The following is a 15,785-nucleotide window of genomic DNA, read 5'->3' on the forward strand; positions in this document are numbered from 1 at the left end:
GAAACACTATCTACAGATTTGCATCGAAGCGTTTCTTATGATAGTGATTTTAATCACTGTCAGATATCATCTATACTTGTCCCATCTATGCCTCGTCCACACTGTGCCTCGACCCCACTGTGCTACCGTTTTTTTTACTATAGTTTTGTGTGAATTTATTCAATTATGTTTAAAAGAAATTTTGCTTTTTGTTGCAGTTTGGTATATGGGCTTCGTGGTCATGCTGGATTGGTTTAACTGTTTGTTCTTTGTGTAAACTTTGTTACTATCACCAAATGAGTAATATGAAAGCATCAATGCTAAGAGAAAGACAAAAACTTATTGATGAAGGTATGGCTGTACCTACTCAAGTAAGCTCATATGTAGCACAAACTGATAGTACATCAAATGATGTTAATGAACAAAAAAATGAAACACAACTACATACAAAATAGTCAATTTTTTTTATAACTAATTAATATGTTTATATTTTGTTATTGTATAATATGAACGTCCATATAATACACGTTTATTCAACATTTTTATGTTTACCATATCATTTGTTAATATTATTTTAAGTAATTACTTTATTAAACTAGAGTTATTCAAATAATATTATTTTATACTATACATTTATATATATATTGATATTTTTAAACTTAAAATGTAAATAAAATCATATATTGAATTATATGATTAATATTTATTTAATGTAGGAACATAAATAATTATAAAAATTTTTCGAAACTTTTTATTATTACTTCAATTGTCTAACTTAAATTTTTATTCTTTTAAATTAATTTGCATGATCTCTGCAATTTTTACTTTAGTTTAATAAAGGAATTTGTATTATGTAATTACCTTATTTTCATGTTTTATTCTTATGATTTATATTTTCTTTGTAAATCTATAGCTGTTTTAGCTTCTATGCGAACTTGAGAAGGTATTAATTTTACCATGATGAGTTTTTTTTTTATGTCTGTTGCCACTTTTTCTCAGCTCTCACTGGACCGATTTCTCTTAACAATACGTCAAAAGATCACAAATCGTATCTAGTTGAAGACATTACCTTTAAAAATTGAAAAATTTTCCCTAGTTCCCCGCAAATGGGGGAAATATCCAAAAAAATCGATAAATTTTGTCATTTTTTGTACTTAAAACTGCCATAACTTTTTCAAATATTAACAAATCAAAATAATATTTTTTTATATTAAAACCTTAGATATTTCCCTTTCATTTGATATCATTTTTTTTTAAATCTAACACTTAACCTGCTCAAAGAGGGGTATTTAAAATACAAAAACTAACTTTTTCAACTTAACTTTTGAAAATGTTCCGGAATTATTATCAGTTTTATTTAATCTTAAATTAAAGCTTATATTATATACTTTACTATGAAAAAAAAAAAGTTATGGCAATTTTAAGTAAAAAAAAATTGAAAAAATATCGAAAATTAACCATTTTTAAATTTGTAATTTTTTGGGGGATTGCCCCTGTTTACGGTGAACGAGGGAATTTATTTCAATTTTTGAGGGTAATGTCTTCGACTAGATACGATGTGTGATCTTTTGACATATTCATCAAAATCGGTCCAGCGAGAGCTGAGATTGAGCGTTCACAGACACACACAAAAAAATAAAAAAACACATCATAGTAAAATTAATACCTACTCAGTNAAGCTTTAATTTAAGATATATATAAAAGTGTCAGTCTTTCCGGAACATTTTCAAAAGTTAAGTTGAAAAAGTTCTACTTTCTATACGCATTTTAAAAGGTTTGCACCCCCCCTGTATAAAGGGAAATGGTCCGATTTTAAAAAAAAGTATGTCGAATGAAAGAAGTATATATAAAGTATTTATCATTAAAGAATAAAGTTGATTCATGCATTTTTTAAAAAGTTATAGCAACATAATGTTAAAAAATGTAAAATATAATATCAAAAATTTTTTCACAAAAATAGCATATTTTTGCATACGGTAGTCATTTTCACCATGAAGACAAGTCCAGAGGACAAAATTTTTTTTTTCAAATTAAAGTATATTACATTAGCTTTAATTTAAGGTATATATAAAAGTGTCAGTCTTTCCAGAACATTTTCAAAAGTTAAGTTGAAAAAGTTATTTTTTTAAAAAAAGCTACCATTTTGAAACCCTTCATGTGGGCTGTTAAAGGGTCAAATGTTCACAAAAATATATAAAATGATAGGTAAATATCTAAGGTATCTATAAAAAAATATATATATTGATTAGGTCATTTTTAAAAAAGTTATGGCAATTTTAAGTAAAAAAAATTGAAAAAATATCGAAAATTAGCGATTTTTAAATTTGTAATTTTTTGGGGGATTTCCCCCGTTTACGGGGNATAGTGTTGGGCGGTTGATAAGAAAGTAGAGCAGAGAATAAGTGTAGCAGAGATGAGAATGCTTAGTTGGATGAGTGGAGTGACTAGAGAAGATAGGATAAGGAACGAGCATATAAGAGGAAGTATAGGTGTTGCGTCAATCGTGGATAAGATGACAGAAAATAGACTTAGATTGTTTAGTCATGGTATGAGGAAAGAAGAATCGAAAGCTGTAAGAACAGTTATAGAAATGAATGTTGAAGGAAGAAGAGATAGAGGAAGACCAAAAAAGAGATGGAGGGATGCTATTGAATGCGATTTGAGGACAGCTGATGTGAGCGTAGATGATGTGGGAGATCGTGTCAAGTGGAAGCTTAGGATAAGGGTGGCCGACCCCAAGTAGTTGGGATTAAGGCAAAGAAAAAGAAAAATATTACCAGAAATTCCGGTGGCAATTGACATAATATGATTGTTGTTTGGGAATGTACAATTTAGCGTTTAGTTGGGTTTAAACAATATAGCGTCAAATAAATTACCTACTCTATCGGTTGTATATTAATTTACACTACACTTTAATGATACAATAAATAAATAAACACACACATATGCATTTATAACATTGTGTCTAATGTAAGTATAACATGATAAAAAGTAACCGTAAAATGAAAAAAATGGAATATAAATTTTAGTACTCACATTAAATGTAATGTAACTCGAAAAATATTTGTTTAAATGAAAAAATATAAGAAAATTTTTTTGTTTATAATTGTCTTTTAAACAAATTTTGTATGAAACTTTTTTTTGTAAATTAAATATTTTTTGAGAAAATTAAAAAAGCTCATATTTTTGAACTTTTGCGAGCCTGTAAAAAAAAAATCTCAATTCCAATTTGAGGACTATTAGTATGTCATTATACATATTTTTATTCAACTTTTAAAAAAACAAAATTTGTTTGGAAATTTTTTCCGCAATTTTTCCTTTGTTGACTGGCCTAGATGTCAATTTTAAACTTCTAATTGATCTAAAAGTTATGGTAATATAATGAATTTCTTTTACTATAAATTTTCATAAATCTTTATCAAAAATTTTTCATCAACTTTAAAGAACCAAAAAAATTTATTTATTTATTCATATATTACACTTATAGATCATAAAACTTGTAATCAGGAAATAAATAAGAATATAGGATATCATGTAGTATTTGGACTAATCCATCAATTTTTTAAAATTAAACACTATTTACAGATTTGCATCGAAGCGTTTTTTATGATTGTGATTTTACTCAATGTCAGATATCATTATACTTGACCTAACTATGCCACGTCTCCACTATGTTGGGTTTTTTAATTTAACAATATCAACTAAGCCCCCACTTTGATTAACTAAATCAATATATAATTTATCTAAAAAAAAAATCATTTAAATTGACGAATATAAATTTTAATAAATAAATCAACCAATTTCAATCAGAAATGGACTTATAATTCGAATTGTATTGTTTTTACCCTTGCTACGCAGATCACGCCATCCTTACCACAAGTAGAACTCAATAATCGGCTCAATCACCAAATCAGAGGGCTGTGATATTCTTATTTTATTAAGACGATGGAACCCACTGACAGTTAAATCCCTTTTCATTTGCCCATTTTTAGCGAGTTTGAAATTGTGAATGATATTCGCTACTCCAGCGTTTCCATATTTGCTGAGGAAACTTATTTACTCTACACTAACAGTTTAATAGATATAATCTTTTTATAAACCACTTCGTGCTATTAACAGCAGACTCCAAGAACCCTCCAAAATGTGAAGAACGCGGAGGTGTAAATTTTAACTTAATACGTTCATTTATAAAATGGCCAAAGAAGTCTTTTTTTATGAACTTCTAAATGAAATAAATCATACATCTCTTTAAACTGGCGATCTGTACCACATTACTTTTTTCTCTCCAAGCCACAAACCTCTGTAACGCTTATATTAAATCGCTATATGGACGCCATAACAGATTGTGGACCGCCGTGACATTTAATTTGCAATTTTATAAATCAGAAATTAGTATAATAATTAACTACTAAAATTACCTTTATTATATATAAAACGTAATAATTTTCTAACAAAAAAAGAACTTTAAATAGATTAACTGTTTTTATTGACTATATTATGAAAGTATTCAGTTCCTATAAGTTTGGATAAATGAGTTTGCTGCATCGGCGTCAGAGACATTTCCTTAAGTATTTTTGAAATGAATTCATCAATTTCTATGTATTCAACTTCCAATGCATATTCAATACATTTCTATATAAAACAGAATACAAAGACAATTAATAATACATATATAATCTGCAAATATTTACAGATACAAAAATTTTATTAAAATTATTCACTAAACTATGTTGTACGTCGGTAGCTCCGCGATGTAGACAAAAAAAAATACACAAATTAATTAATACTTTTAATGACAAGTTCATCGCTTTTGGCTCTTCTCGAGTCCTCTTGTTGGGTACACTGATCAGCCTCAATCCCTTCAATTAGTGAACCACTAAAGGGGTAGGTTTTAAACCCGTCGCACGGTCTAGCTCAAAAGTAGCAGACTGAAGGGTGGCTCCTTGTTAGCCACCAGCACAACTACCTTTTTACTATACTTACTAAAGAACGGCGAAACCCAAAAACTAGCCAGCACGCACACTAATTGTTAAAATCGACTAAAGGACAAGCAGTCCAACCTTGACTCTTGCCGCACACACACACACAATTTTAATAACACGGTGGATATAAAGTATTTATACTAAGTGCTGATTTTCCAATAGTTATCTTTTATTTACGAAACGTAATAAACACAAAATCAAAATACAAAATAACAATATAACACAATATAAATTAAACAGTTCAGAATACAAAGTTTCACACACTAAACGTCCTGACCCGTAACTAGACGTTTCTTAGTCGAAACGTCAATCCGTCCTCCTTACTTTTCATGTTTATCTTAATATATTTTTTTTCCAACCATTATTAAATTATTAAATTGCCCTGCAATTTCCTTTTATATAACATTATTATATTACTTAAGAATTTAAAAATCGTTTACTATAGTGTTAAAACTTATAGTATACTAATATTGAAGTTATTTAACACTTTCTCAGCTATTTGCTACAATAATATAAGTTATTTAAAATATCAAAAATAAAAAAAAAACTATCAAAATTTAGTTTACTTTCTCTATATAAAGAAAAATATACTCTGATTTTCAGATTTAATTAACTTCAATTTAATTCAATTGTAAAAAATTAAATAACTTACTATTAATTCATTGAAATGACTATTTTCAATACAGTAATTAATATAATTACTGATTGTTTGACTACTAGGAACACCAATGATTTCATTTTGATTTCTATGTAATTTGTTTATTATTTTAGCAGCATCTTCAATACAATTTCCAAACAAACAAATATCTATTAAATTTCCCAACATAACACCCGTCCAGCTGAAACAAAAAATATGTAAAATAATTTTGTTCATTAAATATAAATATCATTGCAAAGATAAAATAATGGAAAAAATATTAGAAAATAATAAAACACCTTAAATAATTGCAATTATAATAATATATAAGATAAATATTTAAAATTTCTAGTACTTGTTTTAAAATTTTTGAAACAAACATTTAAGTAATTATTTATTTAAATACCAATAAATTATCAAAAATAGGTGCGTTATTTTAGATTTTAGAAATATGAGGAAAGCTAAGGTTCTTAAAGGTGATTTGGATGGATAAAATAAAAAAATAAGTAACAAAATTTTTAATTAAATATAATTACAGATATAAATGCAAATAAGTAGGGTTTCGAACTCTATTGACATAAATGGAGTATATCAAATATTAATAAATAATAACTTGCTTTATGTTAAAAAACTATTATTTAAAAATTAAGTTGATAGCACGTTAAATGATATGTATAAATATGAATAATTTAGATGTCCACAAGGTGATTCTTTTAACACTAGCCACTCCAATTTGATTTGGTTGATTAGTTTCAGTCTACAATTTAAATCGCAATAACTTTTGAAATAATGAGCCAAAAGTTGTTATTGACCAAACATTTTCTTAATTAGACCATTTTTTTATTTAATAAACAAGTTAAATACGTATTTTGCCATTGAAAAATATAAAGTTGATACTTTAATAAAGTATTAACAAAGAGGGATAAAATAAATTAAGAAATATATCTTCTTTATCTTCTTTCTTGTCAATTGCCCAACACTCTAAATCATACAACATAGCTGGTCTCACTACAGTTTTATAGAATTTAACTTTCAGTCTCATAGGAATTCTTTTACCGCATAAGACACCAGACGCTTCTCTCCACTCAACCTCCACCAGCACTTAATCCTATGTCATACATCCTCGTCAATACCACCGCTCTTTTGCACAACTGATCCAAAATACTTAACATTTCCCACCTCACCAATCACGTCATCACCTATTGTCACTGATCACCTACCTCGTATTCTCCTTTATCAAACTCGTACTCTATATACACTGTCTTACTTCTACTTATTCTTAAATCCTTTTCTTTAAGAGCTGATCTCCACACCTCTAGCCTTTGATTCAAATTGTTCTTAGTAATTTCCGGCACTGGGTATTTAATTTTTTGACCCCTACTCTAAAGGCTAGCCGTGTTGTCGCCAACGGACCGCCGGGTCAAACGCCTGACGTTTTGTCGGAAATTAGCCATTATCGGAACTGGTACGCTAATTTTCGTCCGTAGCGGTATGTTTTTTTAACACGCTTATTTAGTTTCACATGTATGTTGTTTGTTTGTTGCAAGTTTGTAACTCCACGCGACACGTATTATTATGTCGCGTATCCCGTCGACTATGACGTTGAGACTAGACTGTCATAACGCATTCACCCCACCCCACGCCTCGCTCAACAAACGCCGGCAATACTATTCCTGTAAACATTTATTTTTGGTCATCGTACCCGTACACACGTGCGTGTCATCAATATTATATATATATAAACAAATTTTTATTTTGACTGACCAATACCATCCGCGTGCCATACGGCTTACGTATACAGGTGTTCAGTAAGTCAGGAAACGGGTTTCTATTGTTCTCATTGTTACAAACAATGAGAACAATAGAAACATATCATGCATAACATATCATTGTTACAAACAATGAGAACAATAGAAACCCGTTTCCTGACTTACTGAACACCCTGTATATTCCTACCGCCGTTTATACCTCAGGTATAACGTTAGTCCGACCCGCCCGTCCACAAAACACGACTGTACCTAATGCATGATATGTTTACGTACTTAAGTCGTTTTACATGTATACAGGTGTTCAGTAAGTTAGGAAACAGTTAAATTGTTACAAACAATGAGTACAATAGAAATTCGTTTCCTTATTTACTGAACACCTATATATTCTAATTATTATTAAAAATATACAGGGTGTTCAGTAAGTCATTTATTCCGATTACAAAGGACGAATCCAGTATCGTCAATTTTCGTCACTACCTCCATGTTCCGGGAGTGGGTAATTTACGCGCCTGCTGCTTTTCTTTGATGTGGTAACCGTTTCTCAGACTCCCTCTCCGGAATCGAACCCTGATTCCCCTTTACCCGTTACAACCATGATATTGATAGTAACTACTATCATGACATGTAACTAAAATGTGAAAAATAAATATACCTTAAAAAAACACGCACATCGAAATAAAAAGTTCAAAATAATTTTTAAAATAAGCTTAAAAAATTAATGAACGAAAAGTACTAGTATTATTGTGATAAAAGCGTGGGTGCTTTGTGCTATATTTTTCGTATATTGAGCGCCGGACACTTTTATCACTATAATACTAGTACTTTTCGATCATTATTGTTTTACACTTATTTTAAAAATTATTTTTAACTTTTTAGTTCGATGTTCTTTAAAAGCGTGTTTTTTAGTTTTTTTAAAGTATATTTATTTAATATGTAATTGTTTGATTAATGGCGTCAGCTAATCCTGCCACCATTTTTCGATTTTTTGGGACTGGTAATGTATAATTTATTATTTTATGTTTTGAGCCATACCTATTTTTTTAGTGCGCCGTGCCTTAAGCATGTGTAGCGAATTGTTTTTTTATTAAATTTTTTTTTTAGGTGCCCCTATTTTAGCTTCGNATATATTTTTGTGAACATTTGACACTTTAACAGTCCACAGAAAGGGTTTCAAAATGGTAACTTTTTTACAAAAAATTAACTTTTTCAACTTAACTTTTGAAAATGTTCCGGAAACACTGACACTTTTATATATACCTTAAATTAAAGCTAATGTCATATACTTTATTTTATCTTCACGGTGAAAATGGCTACCATATGCTATTTTTATGTGAAAATTCTTGATTTTGTATTTTAAATTTTTAACTTTATTATGCTATAACTTTTTGAAAAATGTATGGATCAATACATTTTTTTCATGAGAAGTAGTATTTATATACATCTTTTATTCATATTTTATTTAAAAGAAGAAAAAAATTAATTAAACAAATTTTTAATTATTTTATATATTTTTAGCTTCGATGCAAATCTGAGAAGGTATTAATTTTACCATGATGTATTTATATATTTATTTTTTTTATGTGTCTGTCACTACTTTTTCTCAGCTCTCCAATCACAAATCTCCAAAAAAATTACAATTTTAAAAATCGGTAAATTTTGTCATTTTTTTCACTTTTTTTACTAAAAACTGCCATAACTTTTTCAAAAATGAACATATCAATATAATTTTTTTTTAATAAAATGCTTGATATCTTTACCTATCATTTGGTATATTTTTTTTATAAATTTAACCCTTTACCTGCCTACAGGAGAGGATTTAAAATGACAACTTTTTCAGCTTAACTTTTGAAAGTGTTCCGGAAATACTGACACTTTTATATATATTTTAAATTAAATATAATATAATATACTTTATAATGAAAAAAAGAATTTGACCTCTGGACTTGTCTTGGTGGTGAAAATGGCCACCGAATGCTATTCGTGTATAAATTCTTGATTTTATTTTTTACATTTTTAACTTTATAATGCTATAACTTATTGAAAAGTGTATGGATCAACACAATTTTTTTATGAGAAATAATATTTTTTAATAATCCCTTTTTCATTCAGGATATTAATAAGAAAATAGCAGATCATGTAGCTTTTGGAATAATCCACCAATTTTTTAAAATTAAACACTATCTAAAGAGTTGCATCGAAGCGTTTTTTTTATAGTGATTTTAATCACTGTCAGATATCATTATACTTGATCCAACTATGCCACGTCACCACTGTGTCGCGACTCTCCTGTGCTGGGTTTTTTTTTCTTTTTCTCTCTGTTCCCCTTTAATTTGTAGACGAGATTTTTTGACCATTTGGTTTTTTGCCTCGTATTAACAAAATTTTTTTTGTTTTTTTTTAATGAAGTCCCCTTAATTTAACTTAACTATCATCTTATTTTTTTACGTGTTCCATCTTCAATGGACTCGTGTATTTTTTTATCTTTTTTCATTTCAAAAATCAACTCCCCTTAGTTTATAAAGTACGGGCAACAGCCTTGTATAAGGTCATCCCTCATTATTATGGTTATGTGACAACTGTTACGAGGTTTTGGTGTACATCTACTATCACCGACTCAACGGACATCGACTTCAATCTTTAATACTTTTCTATTTATTTTAAAATTGTTTTTAATGCATAAAATTTAATTTCTTTGTAAAATACTATTGTGGTCCGACAATACATTGTCTCGCCCAGTGGGTTGGCGACCCTTTTATTTTTAATTGTTCAATGCGCCATGAAAGTTACAAATTTCTTCTAGTCAGTACTTTAGACAAATTTATAAAACATATTTTTATAATTTGCCCTTTTAATACCAATTTTATATTTTTTATATATATATATTTCGATCAGCGTGATTTATTATTTGTTATTATAATCATGTTTATGTGTACTGAGTTTTTTTTTTATAAATTTTTGCAAAAGTAACCTGATGATGGCCTATGGCTAAAACTATAGTAGTTATTTTTATTATACTCTTGGCTTTAATTAATTTTATATTTTTATACTATAATTAATTTTAAAATGTCTATTTCTATTAAATAAAATAATAATAACTAGTTTATAAGGATTAAATAAGTTAGCATAATTTTTTTTCAATATTTAGAATTAATATTTTAAATAATTGACTTACGGCATTTTTATTTTCCCAACTTGTTGTCGTTCTTCTATTCCATTATAAATACTAAAACCTAATTGACCAATTTTTGATTTGATAGATAAATTAAAACTTGGAAACAAATTTTGAGCTAGACCATTGGTTAATTCTGTAATAATTGGTTCTCGATCAGCTTGATCAAACATTAAAATATCTGACCACAATTTTGGGTACAGTTCAACAGCAGCAGATGAATTAATTACTTTTATTATCATCTAGAATTAAAATTACATTAACTGTTTTTACAAAACAATAGAAAAAGAATTGTTATTTTTTTTAATAACTATAAAATATTTTTGTTAATTTTAAAACAAATAGACCATACTATCAAAGCAAAAATTAATGTCTCCATAGAAATATTTTATTATAAAATTTTTTAAATAAATTGTAATTTTCATGATTTGCATATTTTTATAGGAAATATCTTAAAGAGACATAAGTATTTTAATAATTAGACAAAGAAATACACCTCAGTAATCGCTGGTTCCGGAATATAGATATGAGGTACTAAGTCTTCATAATACTTCATAAGTGTTTCAACTGACTCATTTTGACATAAAATTGCAAAAAAATGACGACTAATAAAAAAAAAATTACAAGACAAGAAAATATTAATTATTGTCATAAAATATCATTACTAGTAAATTGATTCTTTGTATGAGTCCCCAATCAAATTATAATTATTATTTTCTAATAAAATAGCATGAACACGAAGAGCTACATTAAAATCTTGTAAATGATATCTGCAATTTTCCATGGCAGCCATAAAAAAATTAGTATCAACTATATCTTTGATAATGAGTGATTTTCCTTCAAGTATATTAAGTATATCCACTAATATTGTACTCTTATTTTTTCCTAAAAACATTTAAAATATAATGTTGGTGTAATTAGTAGAAATTATTTTATATTTAACAAACTGTCAGAACAAAATATTTTAAGAAGATAATAGTATGTTGCCAAACTGGGATCAATATTGAGTTTTTTTGCTTCTGAAATAGTACTCAATGCATATGTTTTTATTTCTGAGTTAGATATAACATTTGATAAAACATTAAGAACTGAATTAAGTGTCCCAATATTCATAGATAATCCACACTCATTCATTTTGTTTAAGATTTTCTAAAAATTAAAAAAATAAACAAACTAAAGTTAACTAGATGAAAATTATATTACAATATATAATATAAGTTTTTAAATTCTTTGAACAAATAAATTCTAATGTGAGCATTAATATATGAGGTCTCTAGAATATATGGATAAAAATGACAAAAATTAATACCTAAATAAGAGATTTTAAAGTTTGAAAAATTATATATTTTCAGTATAGTTAGTATTTTGTACAAGGCAGCTAGACCGTAGGACGGCTAGTTGTGCACCGCACTAGAATGCCGTTTTATTTTAAGTCTGTTTAAATCGCTATTATTGAAGTGGGAATGGACCACCTGAGGGTTGATTGCTAACTGTACATCCAATAAGTAAACGAGAGTAGACAATAATTAAAAAAAAAATAACCACATATATTCAGAGAGTATCTAAAATATAAGGGAAAGAGGGAGCCCTTAAATACTAATGGTCGGTGAAGCAGCATAAAACAAAAAAATAGTTAATCTCAATCAAAACAAACAATAAATAACATTAAAATAATATAAACTCAGCTGAATAGATGAAGTTGTTAATAGTGATGAGTGGACTGTATGAGATCTTATGGTAATGGTGTCAAACATCTAATTATCACGAGTCAGAGTGAAGACCCTGGCACGTTATGGCAGATGAGAACAGACGGCGGTAAAACGACTACGGCAATGAAGTTATTTAGTAATGGTCAGGGCCCAATCATTAGTGGCATGCAAGGACACAAGAACTTTGAGCACAAAGATGCAATAAACAAATAATAAGATTAACGGCGTACAATAGCCGAACAATTTACTATTAAAAACGAAGGCGCTTGCTACAGAAAAGAATAACACACAAAACAAATTGACTATCTGACTTACGACAATGAACTGTACACAGAGGTCATCGATTTGCCGTGCTGGGTGAGCAAAGAGGTGAGTAAAGCAAGACGCTGGAGATTATCACACGATATAATATAATCAATGATGTTTGTAACAACTGGTAAATCTTTGCTAAAGGCATTCTGTACCAAAAAGTTAGTTTAGGAAACTGTTAATATATTAATTATAATATATTATACGAATTGTATTTTTATGAAACTGCCAACTGTTCTAATACTTTAGAACTTACACATACTAAAAAAAGTGGTTCTATAAAATATTTTTAAAGTAAAAGAAATTACATTTAGCACCTCCAAATTGATTTACTATTTGTGTCTAAATAAATAATAAATTTTAATTAGAAATAGTTTTTAGGTACTAAAATTAATGAGAAAAAAATCAATATTATTTTATTATTATTGCCAATTTATTAGGCAAATTTTGCTAAATAAATAAGAAAGTAAGTTAATTTGAAATTTTACAACATCCCTATTTTCTTATTAATTTAATTTATATAAATTTGTAAGATACTTATTGTAGTGTAATCAATGATATCCAAATTATATAAAAAAAAAAAAGATATTGTTGAATATGTAAAATATTGTATACTTTTAAATTTTACATATTAAAAACTTACATACAACAAAATATTTAAGAATATTTTTTATAGAAAATATTTAGATCTACAAATTAGTTTATTTTTAAAGTTGTTTTTTTTGTTAATATAAGTAAAAAACAATAGAACTTCTTTTTTTGTTTATTTTACAAATAAGAAGGAGTTGACCATTCACAACAAAACTTCACAAAAATGTTTGCTTAATAAAATTAAAAAAAATTAAAGGGTCAGAAAAACAAAAATTTTATTATGATTATTAATTTCCAATAAGATTATTAATTTCTTCACTATTGATTGGATTCCAAAAAATACTATCACTACTAATTGTCATTTTATAAAAAGGGAAAAATTAGGCTTTTGTTATTTATAACAATAAAATATTATTAACAAATTACTCTCAAGTTGCTAAAATACAACATACTGTAACTGACGAAAGATATATCCAATAAAAAAAATTATAAGAATAAAAAAACAATAAAAGGATGAAAAAATTACATTATTAAATCACATATTACTTCAAATTTTTGAATCAAATAATTTTTGTCTTTACAAAAATTAAAAATTCTCAATAGTTTCTAGGCAAATAAGTATCTTACTTAACACTAATCACCCTGTAAATATAGAGTAACATAATATAGCTATATTAAACAATGGTAATGATACTTCTATGATGAAACCTAATTACCATAATTCGGTATGAGGTATGCACAAATTATTTACAGGTTTGAGTGCATAGGCAGATTTTCCCCATATTTTAACAACTAAAATAAACCTAAACAGGTTTTGTTGATTATCTAAAAGTAAAAATTGACTTCAGGAATTTTGAAATCAACAATTTAATTATAAATAAATAAAAGTGCAAAACAATTTTGTTTTTGCTTGAATTTTTATTCTATATGGTTTTAAAATGTATTAAGGAATCTAGTTACTTGTATATGCATCCATTTATGATCAGTGCCTTCTTTAATATATAATGCTGTTCGAATAATTGAATTATAAGCATCAATAGATAAAACAACTTGTTTTTCACATGCTTCTTGATAAAATTTGTAGGCTTCTTCAAACTATTAAAAATAATAATATAAATAACATTCAATTTTTTTTAAACAAATGAATTTAAACTTTAATTAATTTAAAATTTGTTGAAATTAATTAGGCAATGTAATACAAAGATCAATAAAAGTAACACAAAATACAATGGCCTAACATAAAAATAAATTAATAGAGGTATTACAATATTACAAGCAACTTCAATCAGGACATAATAATAATAAACAATATCAATGTTTTTAATGATAAAATTAATTAATTACCATGTAGTGTTAATATGTCAAAATACTATTTTATAAAGAAAATAAATATAGTATAAATAATCAAAATTTTAATCCTCTATATTAAAACTAAGTTCTTTTTTATGAAAAAGTAAATAATAACTTTATAATAAATATTGTTTGATCATAATATCTTATTACTAAAAGATATAAAATTAGAGTGAAACAAATTCGCCGCATTTTTCTAATTTCTAAATCTTTTTTTCTTTTTAAGATAAGCTTTTGAAATTTAAAACCTAAATTAGGCTCTAGTAGCATAAAACAATGTAAAATAATTAACCATTAATATTGAACCATTATAAAATTAAAAATTAAAATTTTTTCCTTTCTTTTACTGACCAACTGATATAATCATCATCAACATTATAGGTAGAAACGTGATATAGATACAAAGGAAGATTTATAGAGCAATAAAGGAAAAATCTAAAACTTATTTAATTCTCAAAATAAACGTTTCTTGTCAATCTACAGATTTATAGGCAGTAGCATCATTTGACGGCAGTTATTTAAAATTTTTAATGGCTCATAAATACTATGTATTTTGCTGTTTAATCTATCAAAATACATAATTTTACCAGTAACATTTCTGCTCAATGCATATTGATTAACACTTGGACAGTTTCTTCATATGTACTGGCTCAGTACTCATTTAGGAATAACATAGAAGATGAGAAAGAGAGAAAAAAACTCAGATATTCTCACATGTTCATTGTGGTAAAATCTGAGGATTTTGTATTACTGTTTAATAATTGCTTATAACTTTACATTAAAAATTTTAATTTTGAAAACATGTTTTTTTTTTCCTTTTTTTAAATAAATATTTAATTTTTAATATATATTATATATTATATTATATATTATATATAAAAGTGTCAGACTTTTTCAAAAGTCAAGTTGAAAAAATTAATTTTTTGTCAAAAGTTGTCATTTTAAATCCCCCCCGTGGGCAGGTAAAGGGTCAGATATAAAAAAAAAATATACCAAATGAAAGGTAATGATATCATGCATCTATATAAAAATAAATCTATATTGATTTGTTCATTTTTGAAAAAGTTATGGCTCTTTTAAGTAAAAATTTTTTTAAAAATTTCGAAAATTAGCGATTTTTAAATTTGTAATTTTTTTAGAGGTTTCCCCCATTTACGGGGAACGAGGGAATTTTTTTCAATTTTTGAGGGTAATTTCTTCGACTAGATACGATATGTGATCTTTTGACGTATCATTAAAAGAAATCGGTTCGGTGAGAGCTGAGAAAAAGTGGTAACAGACACAAAAAAA

General features: G+C 27.0%; 2 protein-coding genes across 3 annotated transcripts in view; one reads left to right on the forward strand and one right to left on the reverse strand.

Annotated features, from left to right (window-relative positions):
• LOC126908355 (transmembrane protein 179) overlaps nucleotides 1-535 on the forward strand; it is a 16,088-nt gene extending 15,553 nt beyond the window's left edge. Inside the window, exon 5 of the mRNA XM_050690354.1 lies at nucleotides 198-535. Within this exon, the coding sequence (XP_050546311.1) occupies nucleotides 198-434 (237 nt within the window). The 3' untranslated portion in view covers nucleotides 435-535. The remainder of the gene's footprint in view (nucleotides 1-197) is intronic.
• Nucleotides 536-4,380: 3,845 nt separating this feature from the next.
• LOC126908334 (protein PTCD3 homolog, mitochondrial) overlaps nucleotides 4,381-15,785 on the reverse strand; it is a 22,478-nt gene continuing 11,073 nt past the window's right edge. The window contains exons 6-12 of one of the 2 annotated variants that reach the window (XM_050690308.1): nucleotides 14,106-14,240; nucleotides 11,484-11,685; nucleotides 11,202-11,421; nucleotides 11,033-11,141; nucleotides 10,540-10,778; nucleotides 5,614-5,800; nucleotides 4,381-4,611 (exon numbers count right to left, since the gene is read on the reverse strand). In XM_050690308.1, the coding sequence (XP_050546265.1) occupies nucleotides 4,453-4,611; nucleotides 5,614-5,800; nucleotides 10,540-10,778; nucleotides 11,033-11,141; nucleotides 11,202-11,421; nucleotides 11,484-11,685; nucleotides 14,106-14,240 (1,251 nt within the window). In that variant the 3' untranslated portion in view covers nucleotides 4,381-4,452. The remainder of the gene's footprint in view (nucleotides 4,612-5,613; nucleotides 5,801-10,539; nucleotides 10,779-11,032; nucleotides 11,142-11,201; nucleotides 11,422-11,483; nucleotides 11,686-14,105; nucleotides 14,241-15,785) is intronic. The other variant, XM_050690309.1, reaches the window with a different exon arrangement.

This window comes from Daktulosphaira vitifoliae, unplaced genomic scaffold (assembly GCF_025091365.1).
Source record: "Daktulosphaira vitifoliae isolate Bord-2020 unplaced genomic scaffold, ASM2509136v1 Scaffold_5, whole genome shotgun sequence".
NCBI lineage: Eukaryota > Metazoa > Arthropoda > Insecta > Hemiptera > Phylloxeridae > Daktulosphaira > Daktulosphaira vitifoliae.